The 19,136-nt window shown below is 52.8% G+C and overlaps 1 protein-coding gene across 1 annotated transcript; it reads left to right on the top strand.

The window, feature by feature from the left end:
- The first annotated feature begins 1,368 nt into the window (after positions 1-1,368).
- On the top strand, positions 1,369-17,982 carry ISM2 (isthmin 2). The gene is made up of 6 exons (XM_031504849.2): positions 1,369-1,789; positions 14,560-14,820; positions 15,333-15,708; positions 16,500-16,640; positions 17,139-17,216; positions 17,465-17,982. Exons 1-6 carry the CDS (start codon positions 1,649-1,651, stop codon positions 17,980-17,982), a joined length of 1,515 nt encoding a protein of 504 aa, XP_031360709.1. The 5' UTR covers positions 1,369-1,648.
- The last annotated feature ends 1,154 nt before the right edge of the window (positions 17,983-19,136 follow it).

A 19,136-nucleotide genomic window follows, 5' to 3' on the forward strand; every position in this document is an offset into this window, starting at 1 on the left:
CATCTCACATGGGATTCTTGACCTCACATCTGTCTTGCAGTTTGTGTCTTGTTTTAAACATTTCCTTCCATTCATCTCAGTCCTAAGTCTGCATAAACCAGATGTCAGTATTTGAAAAGGAGGTGCAGGTCCTGATTTTAGCTGTGGGTACACAAATGGGCCCAGGTGATTTGCAGCTTTGTGCTAAGGCTGCTGTAGAAATGTTGGGTTGTACCTTCTAGGTCTCCATTTCTGGGACTGTGCCAGCACTGGCACTTCTCAGTGGGCTGCAAAACCTCCTTTCAGTGTCCTTCCTTCATAATTTTTTCATAGTCCTTTCCCTAATTTCCTTCACAGGCTCATGAATGCCTGTGGAAAGGCTGGAAAAGATACTCTCTACACCCCAAGTAAATAGCCACTACATACTTCCAACAGGCTTCGAGGGTTGGGTAAGATGCTGCCGGCGCAGAAGACAGCAGATCATGAAATAAAGACTTCTTTTGAGTGGTAGAAACTTTTCTCCAGCAATTCGGGAACAGCCGGAGCTTTCACCGGGGAGCACAGAGCCCCGTTTCTGCCCGTCGGGGACCGGCTCCGGAGCGGGGGGGCCCGTCCCCCCTTTCCGCAGACCGGCCCCAGCCCTGGCGCTCGGAGAAGGAGGAAAAGGTGCGGCTTCTGCAAGCTCTTTTCCCCGGGGCCGCGGCGGGAGGCTGTGAGCTCCCTGCCCGGCCGCCTCCATCCTCCCGCCTCGTGCGGCCGGGCCGGAGCCGCCGGGCCCGCGGCCGCCCCGCCCCGCCGGGAGGCGCAGCGGCGGCGGGGCTGCCCCGCCGGGAAGCGCCCGGTGCCGCGGGGCTTGCGGAGGCCGGCGCCGCCGAGGCGCGGAACAAAGAGCCCCGGGCCGGGCCGGCCCCGCCGCGGGGGCAGCGCCCCGCGGGCACCGCCGGGCGGAGCGGCGGCCGCCCCGGCCATGCAGCTGCCGGGAGGGGAGGAGCGGAGCGGGCGGTGGCGCCCCGGAGGGAGCTGCGTCCGGAGGGAGAGGGGGGAGGTCTGGCAGTGCCGGCAGCCTCCGAGCGGGGCAGGGGCGCGGCGGGGCCGTGCCCGGGGCAGGCAGCCGCGGCGCTCGCCCGGGAGGGGCTGGACCGCGCTTTATGCGAGCCGGAGCCTCGCCCCGCCGAGCGGCCTCCCGCCCGCCCTCCGGTGCCCGGCGTCGCCTGCAGAGCTGCGGCAGCACCGGGGAGTGACTCGGGGAGGGGAGGAGAAGAGGAGGAAAAGAAATCGGATTGCCGAAAGGATTAGGAAGTGGGGTGGGGAGCCGAAGCTCTCTCCCTCCCTCTCTCCCCGCACACATTTGTGAAGCTTTTCGGGGTTATCCTTCAGCATCAGTACCGGCTGGCGACTCGGGGGAGCCGCGACAGCGGAAGGTGCTCGGCAAACTGCAAGAGCGATCAGAGGGAGCTGAGTGGCCCGGGCCGGCAGACCCTACCCCGGCCCCTGCCTGTCCGGACACCGCACTTCCCGGCTCCGGTGGTTTATATATATATAAAAGATATATAATTTTTTTTACGTTTTTACTGCTCCTCTCGGAGGACAGGATTTGGAGCATTAAGGGCGGGCGTGCTGCCAGACCGCCTGCCCTGGACGTGCGAGGTGGGAAGAGAGGAAGGGAGAGATGCCTCTGATTAGAGGGAAAGTCGTGCTCATCCTCGGATTCGTCTTCCTGACAACTTTCCTGGCTGCGGTGAGAGGGCTACCCGTGAGGGGGAAACAGCGCAGCAATACCCCGAAGGAGAGGAGCTCCAAGCTGGCGGAGGTAGGGCGATATTTGGGGAAATACGGAGAGCCGGGAGGGTGCTAGGGCGAGCCCTTCCTCAGCCTCTGCACCCCATCCCGCGCCCAGGAAAGCTGAGGGGGGCGGCCGGGCACCTGGGCGGTCACTGGGGCTCCCTCCCTCGGAGGCAGTTGTGCATCTCGGACGGGAGCAGCATCCAACACGTGTCCCGCGGCTCGGCCGCCCGGGGCTCCGGGGAGAGAAGCAGCAGCGGGGAGACGCAACCCCCGCCCCTTATGGGATGTTTCCTTGCTCCTTGAGGGGCAGAGCCCATTCCTGGCCTGCGGGATTCTCGGGAAGCCTCAGGTCTTCGCGCTCCGCAGAGGCTGAAGGAAAGGGGATGCTTTAAGCTTCCCGAGTTCGGGGCCGAGTGCCGTGACCCAGTGCCTGGGAAGATTCTTTGCCTCCGGCGGCAAGCATCCCAGATAGGGGAGAGGGGTCCGGCTGCAGTTAAATTAGCAACTGGTGCCCTGCCAGGAATGCCAAATCTCCTCTACCAGAAACCTAAAACACTATGGATTTCAGCCACCATCTCTCCTTCCCTCCCCGCCGAAACGCTCCCGGGGCAGGTCCCGGAGCGGCCATGCTCCCTTCTCATGCCGGCAACCTGCGCCCTCGCAGCGTCCCCCGGGACAGGCGGCCTTGGAGCCCCTCGGCCGGGAGGAGGGGATGTCCCGGGACATCCTCTCGCCTCTCGCCCCTCTGAGTGCCGGGTCCTGGCCCGCGCTGAGTGCCGAGCGCGGATTGTGGAAGGGGAAGCGTCAGCAGGCAATGAGGGACTGGTCAGACTGGGAACCAGCTGGTGGGACCTGATGGGAAGGAATCCACCAGGAGAGAGGGTAGTAAGGAAGACTACTGGATGGTTAAAAGAAGCTGTTTTCCATCTTGAAATTGTTTCCTGGAGGAACAGTCATCCAGGCAGCAGAGCTGTGTTTAAAAAGAATGCTGCTAAAAGTAGGTGAAATGAATGATTGAGAAAAGCGATGATAGGAGGATTTTGAGCAGGACGGTAAGAGCAGCTCAGTCCTCGCTGGTGATACGCAGCAGTATGGAAAGCAGATTTGATCTCCAGTGTCAGTCAGACTGGGAGAGGAGGTACAAAGTGATGGGAATATACCGTATTGCAATTTAATGCCGAAACCGGGTCTGATCTGTGGCAGAGTCATGCTGGCAGCTCCTGTTGGGTGCACTAAACTCCCTTCCAGCACGAAATCCAGGGCACAAGTGTGAGGAGGGAATCTGCCACATGAATGCTTGGCCGACGGGCAAGAGAGGGCACAGGCTGCATCCAGCCAAGTACCACTATCAAGCCTGGTGATGATTTTGAGTGCAGAGTGGACTGAGCAGATGCAAAGAGAACTGCTGGGGATGATGTGCTGTACTGGTAATATGTTAGTGCTGCACTTTGCTACTGAAACTTCAGCTACAGACGTAGATGCTGCTTCAATTGCCAGACAGATGTCAGGCAGAGTGACCTCAGACTCCAGCTGCAGGAGTAGGGATTTACACTTGAAATCCAGGAAAGTATTGCAGCCCTGTGACAGGGACCAAGGATAGGGACAAGCTGTCTGTTAGGAAGTTGTGCATGCCCTCACTACAAAACCCTGCAGCGAAGTCTCAGGCTCCTTTTTATCTGACATCTAAAATACATGGGAGAGGTGTGAGCTGCTGTGAGTCGCGGTTTGTGAATGGCTGTGAATGGGGAGCGTTGTGCGGCCAGCCAAAGATCACACACGGCACTTACACAGCGCGGCCTCTGTCCCCGGGACCTTTGCTTCTTGCAGAAATACAAACATGCAAGAAGGGTATAGGCAAAGGTTTGAGGGTAGAGGTTAGGAGCAAGGAGGAAGTTGAAGAATGAATTCTTCTGGCAGTCTGTTGGTGCACCCTGCATCCCTCAGAGTACTGGGGCACAGTTTTCATGGCAGGGAGGAAGCAGTAGGTATTGGCATGTGTCTCCTGGCTGCCTTTTGCGATGAAATCCTCTGTTTCTGGTGCATGCAGGGGACAAAGTATTCATGCCCAGCTGTTTGAACTAAAGCAGAGAACACAAGCACAGCAGCATGGTGGTTAAAAAAAATCCAGAGTGATTTTGGGTCATACATACAGATGGTTCGTGTTGCAGCGCTGATACGTCCTGTCTCTATGGCAGCAGGGCAGCCACAGCTGGAGTATTGGTTACACTATGGGTAATACCCTACAGATGTGGGTAGAATGAAGGGGGCTGTGAGGAGAAAAATAGAAATGACAGAGCAGAGCAGATAGACAATCAAAATCATTAAACAATTACATTACTTGGACTTTTTAAAATATAAGAACTTTGTTTAAAGCAAACATTTTTCCTTGGTTTAGAATTGAATGGGATTTTTTGTAATCTGTGCTGAGACTTAGAGTTGCACTTCTACACTAAAATAGTTTAGAAAAATCAAATAAATAACTTTTTCAGTAATTTTTTTTTTAAACAGAAAGTGTTCTTATTGTTGTAGGAAGGATATAGGGAACACATGCTTTATTTTTGGGTCTTAGCCTTATGAGGATGTCCAAAATCCTGTACCTCAGTCAGGATTCAGTATTTCCAGCCATTACCAAAGGAGCAAGTACTTGTGTTTACATGATCTTAGCAATGACACAGGTCAGCAAAGCTTTGCCCAAATTATACTGTGCTCAGCATAAACAACAGATGTAGTGAGAATATTTTGTTATTTCTTCAGTCTATTTGACTAGAAGTTGAAAAGGCAGGATGGAAAAGTTGAAAGGCAGTTTTCTTTCCAAACTGTGACTTGACTCTAACAAGAGAAGATACCTGCTCCTTGATGATATTTGGGAAGGCAGGTGGGTTCAGAAACAGCAGATGGGCATACAGCAGGAGTTTAAGAAGCACTTTTGCAGGTTGGATGTGTTGTACTTTGATGTGGGCAGAAATGTGGCAGGATGGAGCACTGACCATTAAGTGGCTCTTCAGATTTGGAAAAGCTTGTGTCTCTTGTGGAGACAAGGTACAGCTCATCACAGCACTTAATGGTTTATTTATTTATAAAGTCAAGAGGTATAAATGAAAAATATGTTTTGGTAAACTGATTGGATTTCAAAATACTGGCCCTGAACACTGTTAATAGATGTTTGGATTCTTTACAGCTGATATCAATCGATGACAGTGCTCTTCTGGTAAACAGAAAAGAGCCACAGTACTAACATGCTACAAATGTAAATGTTCAATGATTAAATCAGTGTGAACTGACACAAGAGTTTCAATAGTTGCACACAGGAATAACCGAGAATGGTGATGGGCATGTTGGAACACCCCAGCAATGCTGGGGTGAGGCAGAGCAAGCCAACAGTGTTTTATGGAGGGTCCAGGCCACCCAGTCCAGCTCTGGTGGGCTTGGTGAGTGCTCTTTTGCAGGAGAAAACCACTCTTGGGAGAAGAGCCCAAGAGCAATATCGTCAAAGTCCCTAAATGTTACTTCAGGGCTGGGACAGGGGCAGATCCAGGCTAGAACTTGCTGTTGTATTTCCCCTGGTCTGAGGCTGTGAGCAAAGTAAATCTGGCATCTGTGATAAGAGATAATGGAAGGCAACAAAGGCAATATCAAGCATAGCATAAAGGCTGAGTTGGCTGCAAATCAGTGGGTTTGTGCAGCACCTGATATGACTGGCTCCTGGCCCCTGAGAAATAAGGAAACAAGTAACAACACTAACATTATTCACATACTAAACCAGGCAGTGAGAAAAGTGATGGGAAGCTACTTGTAAAACTGAAGGTCTACACCTGATTAAAAATCATTTAAGAATTAAATGTATAGCAGAGATGTGATGCCTGGCCAGAGATACCAGCAGAAGATGAAGGAGCTCCAAGATGATGTGGTGTGGTTGTTCTAGATTTAAAGTGTTAAAGGGAAAGAAATCTCAACTGGGCTTGAGTGGAGTTTGTCAGGAGGCTGTAAGTTGGGGTAGCCCTGTCATTTGGAAGCCCTAATGAGCCTAGACACATTGGTTTGGGGAGACCATTGGGGAGATGGGCTGCACAGGCACAGAGGTCTGCGGGGGCCTGCCCTATGCCTCCCGCCCAGCTCTTGCTCCGTCTTGACTCCTCTAGGGCTCTGGCCAAGAAGAGCATCTCCGTTTCCCCGGAGCCGTCTGGCCGTGCCGTGGGTGTCCAGCTTGTGTCACCCTGCGGGAGCACCCTGCCGGCTGCGCCTCCTCGGAGAGCCCAGCTGCGGTACGAGCGGGCAGCTGGCTCGGTGCTGGCTGCCTGCACAGCCCGATCCCCGCCGCCACTGCGGGCTGTGTCAGTAGCAGAGTCATTCTGCCTGAGGATGTGCTTTTTACCTTTTCATTTCTTCAGCAATTAAGCGTTCTTGTCCCTGGCTTTGTCCTTGGCGGAGGTCGGATTTGTGGGTACAAAACGTTCACTGAAGCATCCTTCCGCTCTGAAAGGGGCTCTTTGTGCGCAGGGAGGTACTTCGCCTTTTGTAGCAAATTCCCTTTTGAGAAGTGCCAAATTATCTTAGTCAACACAGTTGAAAACCCTCCCGCCCTGGGGCTGAGACAGCAGCAGAAACAAAGGAGAGCCGGGTGTAGGGAAGCTGCCCAAAAAGGGGGCTTCTTCCATTTTCACTGCACAAATAGGTCTGCTGCGTTCCCATTGTTATAATCAAAGGGGTTCCTGTAAAAGGCACATGTAAGGGGAAGAGATTAGGCATAAATCACCCCACAGGGTATTACCCTGCACTCTCTCGAGGTTCCCAAAATTGTCCAACTCGTGCAGAATCTTTCCTCAAAGACAGTCACACTGGAGGATCATCCTGCCTCCAGCCATGATCCTTCACAGTGGGGTGATAGAGGGACTGTGCTGGAGAGTGATTCCTGCTTTCCTCTTGTCAGTTTTTTAGGGGTAGGGAGTGAAAACTAGCCCACAATAGCACTAAGTACCCTTCCTCTCAGAATAATCCTCAAAACAAGAAGTCTGATACTTCCCTTAGGGAAGCCTGAGGACAGTCTGAGCTGCAGGCAGGCCAGCAAGGTGTACCTGTGCTGTCCAGCTCCTTCAAAGCAAATGTTATCAGCCAGAGGCTCAGGTTTTGTATAATATACTGGAGCAAGGAAGAGATTGCGGCATATTTCTGTGTTAGATCAGATTTGTTTCAGAAAGAAGCTTGCAAAAGTGCAGTGTAAGGACTATTTTTTGTTTGTTTGTTTTGGTAGAATATTTTTTCAAGGAATGTTCATTGGGCAGTCTGATGCTTTTATGTGGCCAGGTATAAAAGTCAGCCTGCATGGTGTTGCTTCCAAGCAATTCAGTTTCTCCATGTTCATTCTGTGTAGGGACTCTGGGGGGTTGTCTGAGAAGCTGTTTGAGATGTACTTTCATCTCAGTACTTATGAGATGAAGACACCAAAAATATGGTGACCTGCCTGCCTCTGGGTCCTAGGTGGGCCTTGGCATGAAGGCCACCAATGCCTCTTGGGGTTCAGGTTGGTTTAGTCTCTAGGGCAAGGATACATCTTCAAAGAGAATAAAATGCACTCCCTCCTGCTTGTGATTCCCTCCCCACCTCTTCTAGCCGGCAGAGGGAGGCCGGCGTTGATCGGGTCCTGTCAGTTTCTACACTTGCTTTGCGATATTTGGGGTTTTCTTCCTTTTACAGTTCTGCCTGGGCTGTGGCAGGCAAGGAAGCAGCAGCTGGAGCAGTGGGAGAGTTACGGTGTGCAGACTAGCAAATGCAGATCATTAGCTGGAACAAGTTAATGGTTACTGAAGCACATGGGGTTTAGAACTGGAACAAGTTAGCAGCTACTCCCTCTGATGCCTTGGGAGCTTATTTGTATTACTGCTCAACTGTGTTAGCAGAAACCATGTGCCCTAGCAGGAGCGTTTGCCAGCGAGCACCAGAGGATGTGGATGTGTGTCTGTTCATCTCTCGGGGAACCTCTCTGTGCAGTCCCTGTGGGGGCCTTGCTCCCATACCCATCCTGAAGTCTCAGGATCTTCAGGTAATGGGTGCCTTGCCACCAGCTGGTGTCCTTGCAGCAGGCACCACCTGTCAAGAATTGGCCCCTGGGACCTGTGTGCTTGGGCACAGTCTCTGGTGCGGGGACAGCCCCATCTGCTGTGCTGGGACGTATCAGCGGTGCCAAGGACATGCTCCAGCTTCTCCATGTCGAGGCCTGTGTGCTTCATCTGTGTGGAAAGCAGCCCAGTTCCCCCTTCGGGGCAGGTGGGGAGAAGGAACTGAGCTGGGGTGAACCTTCTCAAGAGTCTTCTCCAAGAATGACATGGGAGACCCACATGTATGCCTGGCCTGGCCGCAGGCTGCCTGAGGAACATGTCATTTTCTTTGCAAAATGGGAGCCTTGCAGACAAAGAAATTTGTCTCAGTGTTGAACAGAGAGAAGACATTTATGGCAGAGAAACATCTGCCAGTGAAACAAGCATGCTCTGTATGAGGAGGTCAGCACCTTGGCATGGTGAGGTGAAAGGCCACAAGGCTGCTGCTTTTCCTCCTTGTGTCACAAGTGATCAGGGGAGTGAGGATGCCATGAGCACACCCACAGGAGAGGCGACTGGTGAGAGGAGCTGGGTTGTGCCAGTGGGATACATGGTGAGAAGCATTCTGAGTAGCCTGGACAACCTCCTCATTTTTGGTCTTGCACAAAGTCAGCTATGCTGTGTCCTTGCTCCTCATGGCTGTGCGTGCTTCTGCTTCTCCGTGCTGTGGTGTCTTCTGCTCCAGGGCTGGCTCCGCCTCAGGGGCAACTGAGTCACCGACCTTGGAAAGAGTTCTGAGATTACAGTTGTTGCAACTCTGAGACATGAAAATAAATGTGAAACATGAGGAAGCCTTTGATGCTGCCTCCTGCAGATCCCTACCCAAGACAGTTGGAATGAAGCTAGTTTAGAAAAGAAAGTGATACCATATGATCTGAAGTATTTTGATAACTGAATGAAAATTATAATCATGAGGGCGTAATAATTATCTGCACAGCCCACAGTTTGCTGCTGGCTCCTGCTGGTCTGTCATAAACAGGGTCTGCCCACGTAAGCATGATAACCAAGTGCCTTGTCTGTTCCATGAGCACTTGTAGAACTCTCCTAAAACCTAAAGGGAGTCTTTATTAAAAGAAAAGAACAAACCAACAAAACCAACCAAACAAACCAATACCCCCCCTCACAGCACCCATGTAAGTTGATCCTGAGGTGGATAGGATATTACAGCATTTGGGAAGTCTCATTTCTGCTCTTCACCTGTGTCACAGCCCCTTTGCGGGCAGGAATATAACCCAGAGCACAAGAAGAGGGAGGCAACTGGAGGTGTTAACTTCTTGAAATTACCTCTGGCAGATATACCAGAGCTCACATGTCAAAATCCTGAGTGACAGCTGCTGCTAAGCCACCTGTCTGTAAGCCTAAATGTGTTGGATCTGATGGCTGGGATTGTGGCTCAGAAGGTCATGCAGACAGTGACAGGAACTGAGCGGCATGTTTGCCTTCCCTGTTATCTGGTAGGTACCCACCCAGATCTTGACACTTCTGAAGATGCTGTGCTCTGTCACAGCTCTGGGAAATCCCTTAAGTGGGTGATGAGCTGATGGGTGGCAGAGGTCACTTGCCTGATGTGTGTCCCATGGATTTTCCATCTGGCTGAAAGCCTGCCAATAGATAGGTTATGTGCTGATGGACGGGTGGATGGGTTATGAACCAGGAGGATCAAACTACAGCCCTCAGGAGGCCATGGCGATTTCAGCTGGATGGAGTAAAAAAGCCCTTTATTTGGGCAGTGCCTCATAGAGGAGAAAATATGTTCTATGGGAGGGAGGCATCATGGCACACTGCATTTGTTCCTGCTGATCACCCTGCTGTTCAACTTTATTTTAAAGAGACAGCAGTGTTACCTATTAGCACTAGAAAAACCTCCCTTTCTCCCCATCCCACCAGCAAAAATTGTCATGAGCCTTTCTGCAAACTGCAACCCCAGAGCTAACCCCAGACATGCTGGGCTTCCTTCTAATGCAACCAACCAGCCTTCTCTACTTCCATAGCTTTATAGTATGGCTTTATAGTAAAATCCTACTCTGGAGTTGTTCCTACCCAGTTCAGTCCAAAGATAATTTTTTTTTAATACTTTCTCCAGATCCTTGCAGCTCATTTAGGTAAATATAAAAGGAAAAGTTTTATGGTTAAAAAAAAAAAAGTACTTGACTAATTCATAAGTGGGCAAGAATTTGCAACAGACAGATTTTAAAATAATGTTGGAAAGCTTAGGGGAAAGAGAAGGAAGGTCTATTCAGGAAAAGATCAATAGTTCTTCTGGTGGTTTCTTGTTTCAATACAGCATGGTAAAACTGTTCAAAGGAAACCTAACACAAGCAGTAATGATTAAGCAACAAAAGCCCCCATTCCTTATAATTATAGCTCAGTGTGATACCAGCCTTTAGCAAATACGTCATTTTCTTCACTGCAGTGTTAACAAGCCCAAAGCACAGCCTGAATGTTGCCTCTGATCTGACTGCCGTGTGCACAGGTTTCTGTGGTTCAAGTTGAATGAGTTTATGTGCTCGATAATTGGCTGGGATAGGTGTGGGTACAAGCTGCATCCTCTGAGCTTGTCCTGTGCTGGTGACTTGCTTGCTCCACTGGCTGCTGATGCACAAGCTCTAGCAGTGCTTCACTGCCAGGAGAGTTCTCTCAAATGTGCTTGGATTGGTTTAACTCCATGATGAGGGGCAGCTCTGCTCCAGCAGTCTATGTGGTTACAAAGAGCACTGCTGTTGGGTGCTCTGGCAGCTTGCAACTCCTACAGAAATGCTGAGGAATGTGCTGGAGGGACAAGTACCTGTGGTTGTGTAAGTGGCAGTGTGGTGGTGTCCCTGGTTGCCAAAGTGCAGTACAGCACAGGAACTAATCTGATAATGTTTTCAGGTTTAAAACTGCCGTAGGATCTGAAATGTCATGTCTCTAATGGTAAGAGCTGCAGCACATGAACATTGGTCATTTGCTTCCTTAACCCAGATTTAGTTCAAAGCCTTACAGACATTTCTAGCAAAATCACAAATTTTAAGAGCAGAAGAAATTACTAGAGCCTGGAATTTCTTCCCTAGTGCAGTTGCAGTACTCATGTATTGAGCCCAGTGATGTGGGTTTGGCAGTCTCCACAAGAAAAATTGTCACTTTTCTTTTTAATTGTTCCTGTGGTTAATTACCTATGGCATTAAAAGTATGATCCTTATTCCTCAGTTAAATTTGTTTGGCTTTGACTTGGGCACATTGCTTCCTATTATGTGTTTCTGTTCTGGATTACAGTCTCTGGTGCCTGATGGATTACTGCCTTAAAGAACTGGAAAACTGAGTAATTGCTTTCTTTTTTCAGCATGAGAAACAAATTGAATTGTACAAGTCTTTCACTGGAGAAGTCTTTCCATCCCTTGAAATGTTTTTGTGGCTGCTCTCTTCATCATCTCCAGATTTTTGAGCAATTCTTATAGAGGTGTATGGACTAGAAATGGAAAAATGTCAGCTTTTGGTCTCTAGAGCAATGATGTGTGGCCTTTTCCACAAACCTTGTTGCCCGTGTTATGTACAAAGTAGGCGTGACACTGCAGTGAATTGCTAATGAGTTATTTCCCCTTCCAAACATCTCTTCTAAGCTTGTGCCTCAAGATGTTTCAGTGGTCAGCCCTACACGTGGGACAGCCTGGACTATGTGGGAAGGGCTCCTGGGCTGGTAGGTAGGCAGCTATGATCCTGCTTACAGCCTTCAGTCAACACTTGATCTTCACAAATGGAAAGTCCATGTTCTTTCCTGAGTGCTGCCCCAGAGTTTCCCTCAGGTTCCTGCCCTGGGAACCCTTACTCCCAGCCAGGTAGGATATGCCAAATGTAAACAGGAATAGCTGTGGCAATTCCTTGTTCAGCTTTTTCCTTTGCTTGGTGCTGGCTGGTTGCAGGAGAAGGTTGGAACTCGGCTGGAAGACACTGATGGCTTCCCAGCACTGCACTCTGGTTGCATGGTGGTAGAAGGAGAAGGGAGCTGCTGATGACCAGCTCTCCAATGGTTTTCAGGCTTTCTCCTGGGCTCTATAGAGAGCAGAGGAATAGTGTTCCCTCTGGATAAGCAAAGTCTTCTCTTCCCTTAGCCCGCTGCAGTGGCTGACCTCCACCCTTGATGGCTTTATCCAGCTGCTCCTTGGGCAGTGCAGAGGAGAGGATGGGTGTCATGCAGCAGGAGTGCAAACCTCAAGGGCAGCTGCTTGTGTGGCTGTCAGGGGACCCTTGATGACTTGGAGAAGACACATCTGATGCCATGGATGCTGTGACCTGGAGGGAGCACTGGCTTTCTAAGAGCTTGTTAAATCCATTGATTGATTGCCTGGGGCAGGGCACTGAGCTGTAGATGGGAGGACATCTGATGCAGGGACAGATTTTAACCCAGCAAAGCTTCAGAGTGATGCAGATGCCAACAGGAGGGAGCATTGGGTGGTACATTGTAGTGACCATTGCTGAAGGGCTCTTGGCCATCCAGGGTGGCAACCTCTGTCATGCTTATGCCTCCAGAGTATCTGGGAGCTGAGGGAGTTCTGTTTGCGCTGCAACACTTTTGCAGCCAGTTCCCCTGGAGCAGTCTTACATTTTCCCTGTGGGAACAGTACTCTGAATTTCTTGAGCTTGTTTGGGCGTAAAATCTGAATTAGGCACTGAGTGTAAATTTGGAGACTTTGAGTCTGTTCCTGGCTTGCTTCCTTTGGTGTCCTTGGGTGAGCTCAGATCTTGTTGCTAGAGGAGACCTCACTTTCCATGTGTATTAAATTTGGGTTGTGTGTGACATGAGCTTACCCAGCCCAATAAGCTCTTTGCAAATTAGGCAGGAACGCCAGCCTTCCAGGGCTGTTGTCATTCTCTTGTGCAGGGGTTGTGTTGGGCATGTGCAGCTGGCAGCAAACCCAGCACCAGCAGGCAGTGTTGTGCAGCCAGCACTGGGACATGGCCCAGCCTGCTCAGCCCCCTTTGCTGTTTTTGTTCCACCTGGGCTCCTTACTTCTTGTCAAGGGCTCCTGGGACATGAGACTCAGCAAGGGGTTCAGGCACTGGGAAATGGGCTGAGGCAGAGCCAGGCATCATTCCCATGCATTCTTCCCAAAGCCATTATGGTTTGGACGGGGACAGAGGGAGCTGGGATGGGAAGGTGTATCCAGGGGTATCTTTCTGCTCAGGCTTGCTACCAGCAGTGCCCCAGGAGTCCTCCAGGCCAGGGAGAGGAACAAGCCCCAAACACTCTCTCTGGGCAGCACAGGTTCTGTCCTCTCTGCAGCCCTCTCTCCTCTGGGCCCATCTGGTGGAGTCTGTCACCGGCCCTTCCCTGCGTTCAGCCTGCCCTGGGCAGCAGCCAAGGGACCAGCAGCGTCCCTGCTGCTCTTTTCCCTCCCCCGGGGATGGAGGGATCGCGGGCTTTGATGTACAGGGACAGGGCTGGGGACGGGCTGTGTGCGCTCATGAGAGTCTGGCTAGGCTCCAGCTGCCTTTGAAGTGCTCCAGTGATCAGGATGAAAGGGAGGGGAGTCCTTCCCCAAACCATCTGGCTCTAATTGCAGGTAGAAATGCCTCTCTCGTCCCCCCCGCCCGGCGCTGTGGGGAGGGGGCACTCCATGCTCTTCGTTAATCCCACGGCTCTCGACTGGGCTGACGCGAAGGGTGAGAGCTTGGGAACAAAAGGGGGTTTCAGCTGGGCAGCCAGAAAAAGGCAGACACTGGCAGAGATGCTGGGAGTTCGGGCACCTCTGCTCTCAGCCTTGAGCCGCGGGGCCCTTCCCAAGGACGCCCGTGCCTCGGGGGGGCTTTGCCAGTTGTTCCCGTCTCGGGTTTCTCGGGCACCCGGAGCCTGCTGGCCCCTGCAGTCACGCTCGTCGCTCTCTGGTGCCAGCGCGCCCGGGCTGCGGGACAGGGAACGTGGGAACTCGCCAAGCGCAGTCCTTTGGCAGCACTTGCCGGCCGCCTCTCGGGCAAGGCTCCCTGTCTGCTACCCCTGCTCCTCCTGGGACTGGAGGGTTAGCCGTGTGCCCCTGGAGTGGCAGCAGCACTTAGAGCCATTGGCAGCACTCGCAAGTGAGTTTTGTTGACTTGTTTGGCTGGGTATCTTCCCTTTCCCAAAGAGCTAAAGGTAGCTGCATTATATCTGCCAGCAGTTTCTTTGTGTCTTTGTGGTGGCCTTTGGGCACCATCAGAAATTTCAATTAAACCTGTGCAGCTTGAAGTCATCTGCCCTAATACCAATACCACAGAACAATGTATTTGGGTGAGGTTTTCCCCTTTGTCATAAAGCCCTGGTTGTAAACTTTTTATATAAATGTATGAAAGTATTAAACATGACTTGTGGTAACTCTGACCAGAAGCAACCCTTGTTAACCCATTTCCAGGGCCTGAGAAATAGATAAAAAGGGAGAGTGAGAAGTGGAAAGCCAGATGAGATGGGCAATAGGACAGCAGAGGGGTGCAGGGAGGTGGTCATGGGATTGGGAAGTACCAGTCTGAATAGACCTGTAGGTTCAGATGCAGCAGAACTGAGCACTGGCTCAGCACAGGACACTTGGTATTGACTTGATTGATTAACATGTTAATTGCTATCCTGATGCTGCAATAAGATGGGGTGGAGGAACTGTTTGGGGCAGGAGACCAGACTTCTCTTTGCTGGGTAGTGGTTTGCTCCCTGTCCTGCACCACCACCATCAGGAGATGTTCTCTCTGACTCTTCCCTCGCCAGGTATCAGCATCATCCAGCCCCCGTTCAGCAGGGGACGAGGAGCTGCCGCCGTCGGGCAAGGCACGGGGGCTGAGGCGGAGTGGGCAGGCTGGCCCGCGGCGGCACAGGCGCAGGGGGGTGGCTCAGCAGGCTGCCAGGAGCCCAGCACTGCCCCAGCCCAGTGGTGCTGGCCAGGAGGAGAGCCTGCCCTTCATGCTGGACCTGCAGAACTTGCCAGGACTGGCCAATGTGGACCTGAGTGCCCAGAACCCCAACATCCAGGTGGGGAGTGGGTCTGGGAGGGCCAAGGGGGAAGTGGGTGAGTGCTGTGGGGTAAGTGGTGCTCTCCAACCTCATTTGGTTCCTTAAGAGAAGAGATCTTATGAGCAGGGTCTGTATGGCTGCTGTCATGTGTTTTCTTGGTGACTGCTAGCTGCAGATAGCAGACATGGAGGAGGTCCCCAGCTGAGGAATTTGCTCACAGTCTTTCCCCTGCCCCGCTCTACCCCACCTGCTCTTCACAGGGAAGGAGTAAACCATCCTTACATGGGGGACCTCTCAATTTCTGAGGGTGGTGTTGGCCCCTGTGGGTGACCACAAGCCACCCTGTGCTTCCCACTCTGTTCCTGCTCAGTCCCTCTGGATGAGGAGATACCATTTGTGCTCCTCATACGGTCCTGCAGCCCTGAGTGCCTGTGGCCACTTGGGCTGGGAGCCAGTGCATGGTCTGGTAGGTCTGTCCAAGGGCTGTGCCCCAGCTCACTGCCTTGCCTCACCTCATATCTGCCTGCCAGGTGACCATTGAAGTGGTGGATGATCCTCAGGCTGAGATGGAGATGGACTTGTTGAAGGAGACAAGCAATGACTGGTCTCTGACATCCTCTGAGTGGTTGTCTCACAAGGACCTATTCTGGCCCCTCTTCTGGGAATACACTGACCCTGCTGAAGGGGAAGAGGAGGAGGAAGATGAAGAGGAGGAAGAAGAGGAAGAAGAGGATGACAACCTGGATGTAGAGGACAGAGAGGAAGAAGAAGAGGATGATGATGAAGAGGAAGATTACCCAACAGAATATGAGGGGGAGGAGTCCATGCTTAGTGGAGTAGGTGGTAACTGGGACCAGCGATGGCCTGGGCAGAAAAACTGGATCTTTAAGGAGAAATATAATTATGGTGAGTTCTCTTGGCATGTGCAGCTACCATGCAGACCAGCCATGCCCTCCCCTGTCCTGCCGGGCCTGCAGCCCTCCACCAGGGATCACAGCACACTAGTGCTCAGCTCCTACATACAAAATAAGCAGGCATGCCAAGGAGCAAGGCCAGCACACTCAGCTGGGGCTGCCAGCAGTCAGTCATACCAGTGTCCCAGCAGGAATTGTCCTTGCATGTAATCACTGGAGCATGGGCTCTGGCAAGGGCATGCTCAGATGAGACATACAGTATAGATGTTTAATGATGAGTGCTGCTGCCGTTGACTCAGGTCCCTATAGTGACATTAGTGCCAGAAGCCTTTTCCACAGGCCTGGGTTCCCCCCAAGAGAGGGGCTGCAGAGAACTGGATGACAGATTCTAGTGGGCAGATGGGCCAGGGCACCACAGCAGCTCCCGCCTGCAGCTTCCTGACCATGACCCCAAAACCAGCCAGCCTTTGCTGATACATGATGTTCAGCATCATGGCCAGTGTGCTAGGCCATGTGGGGGTGGGCAGTGGTATGGTTGGTATGACTGGAGCAAAGCTGTGAGAATAAGAGCCTTTGTTCAGGGCTGCTTCCCTGAGGTTGACAGTGAAGATGGAGTTGGTCCTTGGCATTGTGTGGCTGGGCATCTCTGTGTGCCCCAGGCAGCACTGTCCCTGTCCAGGGATAGAGGCAGAGCTGAGGTAGGTCCCAGGTGGCTGCTGTCTCCCCTCCTGCTAAAGCTTTGCTGCGGTCCATCACTCTTTGCCTCTTCCCTGCTGTGCACAGACTATGAAGATGAGGAGGAGTGGAGCCCATGGTCCCCTTGCAGCAGCACCTGTGGCAGTGGCAACCAGAAGAGGACCCGATCCTGTGGCTATGCATGCACAGCAACAGAGTCGAGGACCTGTGATCTGACACACTGCCCTGGTGAGCCCCTGGCCAGAACAGTCCTTGGGTACTGTCTAACTTTGATGTGGGCTCATCCCCCACTGCTGCAGGCTGGGCATTGCTCATGCTTACTTATGTTTAATGTGATCAGGGCTAATGACCATGGGACTTTGTTTCCGCAAAGAAGCTGTGATTTGGCTTCATGGCTCCCGAGGCAGTTGTGTGGGGCCCAGGGGTGGTAGAGCTGGCATTGAGTTTGGTGTGTGACTTCTTGCACCTCTCTCACATTGGGAGCTTGAAATCCTCTCCTGAGACATATTGAGAGTCAGCTCTATCCACTGTGATTTACATAACTAACAGCTTCTGTTGGGCCAGTTTTGATGCTGGCCCTTTCTTCCAAACACAGGGCATTTTACCAAAGAGGCAGGAGAGGGGTTGGGAGATAGGTGGTGTCTGGTGCACATACAGAAGGAAAAAACCACCTTTCCTCCAGTGTTCAGCTGGGCTCTTTGTTTTGGGGTTTTTTTCTGTCTCAAGGAGCAGAAGGAGAGATGGTCTTCCCCACAGAGGAGACACCTTTGAAAAGCGACAACACCACAGAGCTGTTCAACTCAGGTCAGCCTCTGCCTCTGCTTTGCACTGGGGCTTCAGTGACAGACCTGGGGAGGGTCGTAGCTGGATGGGGGGGAGGGTTCAGGGTTCAGCCAAGGGATTCTGTGTCTGGTATCCAGACCTGCCTGGCTGCTCCTGCCTGGTGGTTGCAGGCTCCACTGGTGGTGTTGGCATGGCCTCAGGCAAACGGCCGCTGGGTAAAGTGGGGTGCAGAGCGTGCATGCCCTCATTCTTTTGGTATTCTCCCCCAGAGGTGGACAGCTGTGAGAAGTGGCTGAACTGCAAGAGCGACTTCCTCACCAAGTACCTGAGCAAGGTGCTGACGGACCTGCCCAGCTGCCCCTGCTCATACCCGCTGGAGGCCGTCTACAGTGCCGTCAACCTGCGGGACGAGCAGCAGGGCAAGAGCTTCCGATGGCGGGATGCCAGCGGGCCCAAGGAGCGCCTGGACATCTACAAGCCAACGGCGCGCTTCTGCCTGCGCTCCATGCTGTCCCTGGACAGCACCACCCTGGCCGCCCAGCACTGCTGCTACGACGAGCACACCCGCCTCATCACCCGCGGCAAGGGGGCCGGTGTCCCCAACCTCATCAGCACCGAGTTCTCTCCGGAGCTGCACTACAAGGTGGACATGCTGCCCTGGATCCTCTGCAAGGGTGACTGGAGCCGGTATCACGCCGTCCGGCCCCCCAACAATGGGCAGCGTTGTGCTGACAACCCCACTGAGGAGGAGTACCTGTCCCAGCTGCAGGAGGCCAAGGAGTACTAGCCACAGCAGCTCTCAGAGGTGCCACGACCACCACTGGCTTGCGTCCCTGCACAGCCTGGCCAGCCCTGACCCCGCTCATGGGCTCCTCAGTGGTGCCAGGCAAAATGGGGAGGATGCACTGTCCATCTCACCCCCTCAGAGGAGGGTCTCCTCTGATTTCTGAGGGTGCTGGCGGTCATCGTGGTGCAGTCCCTGCCGTGCCACCCAGGGCAGTCCTGCAGTCCAGGGCTCCTGGCCTGGCATGTGGAGAGCAGCAGGGGCTGGGAGGTATAAAGGGAACAAGGGGCTGCTCCTGTCTGCTTTTATTCTCTATGACCTTTCAATGCAGCCTGAAAGCTGAGCACAGGGCGAAGTGGACTCAGCTCCTGTTGGCTTCACACGACATCTGAGGAGCTGCTGCAGGCATAGCTGCCTGCTCTTGTCTGTACACCTGCCCTGGCACACGCTGGTTTATGTCTGAAACTGGGGGTAGGTCTTCCTAGAGAGTGCAGGGCTGTTCCAGCCACGCATACAGAGCAGAGCCCCCATCCTGGGTTTGTGCATGCACAGTTGGGAAGGAGCAGGGAAAGGCTTATGGATCTGTAGGTCTGGGGGAGTGGGCTGTGGGGCAGGAGGAGACTGGCTGCCTGGGCTTCCTTGCCAAGGTTGCCTAGCCACCAGGGTTTTGGCTGCCAAAGCTACATGGGTGTGTTATGTGACCTCAGAGGAGGTCAGCGTGGGGACACACCACCTTGTGTGCATTTCAGCCCCACTGCCCTGGTGTGCGGGGGAGCAGGGTGGTAGCATCTGTACAAGTCACAGCACTAACCCTTCACCAGACTTTGGCCCCTTGGCAGTCCCCAGAGGGTTTCAGGAGCACCTGTGACACAGCCCTAAAAAAAGTTCTGTGTTTCCCACTCACGGTCCTTCCAGGGGCAGGAGGCACCTTGGCCGCTGCTTGTGCCATTGCTGGTGAGGAGCAAAAAGCACTGAGCCAAGCTTGGCCCAGCTCCCTGCTGATTCTGCCCATGTCCCCAGCTGCTCCATTCTGTGTCTGCCCAAGTCCCCACCTGGAGGCAGTCCAGACAAACCAAGCCATGGACCCCTCAGGCTCGCTTCCAGGCCAGGCTCACAAATGTGGCTCCGGAGGAGGAAGACACACGTGCTAATAATAT

This window comes from Lonchura striata, chromosome 6 (genome assembly GCF_046129695.1).
Source record: "Lonchura striata isolate bLonStr1 chromosome 6, bLonStr1.mat, whole genome shotgun sequence".
NCBI lineage: Eukaryota > Metazoa > Chordata > Aves > Passeriformes > Estrildidae > Lonchura > Lonchura striata.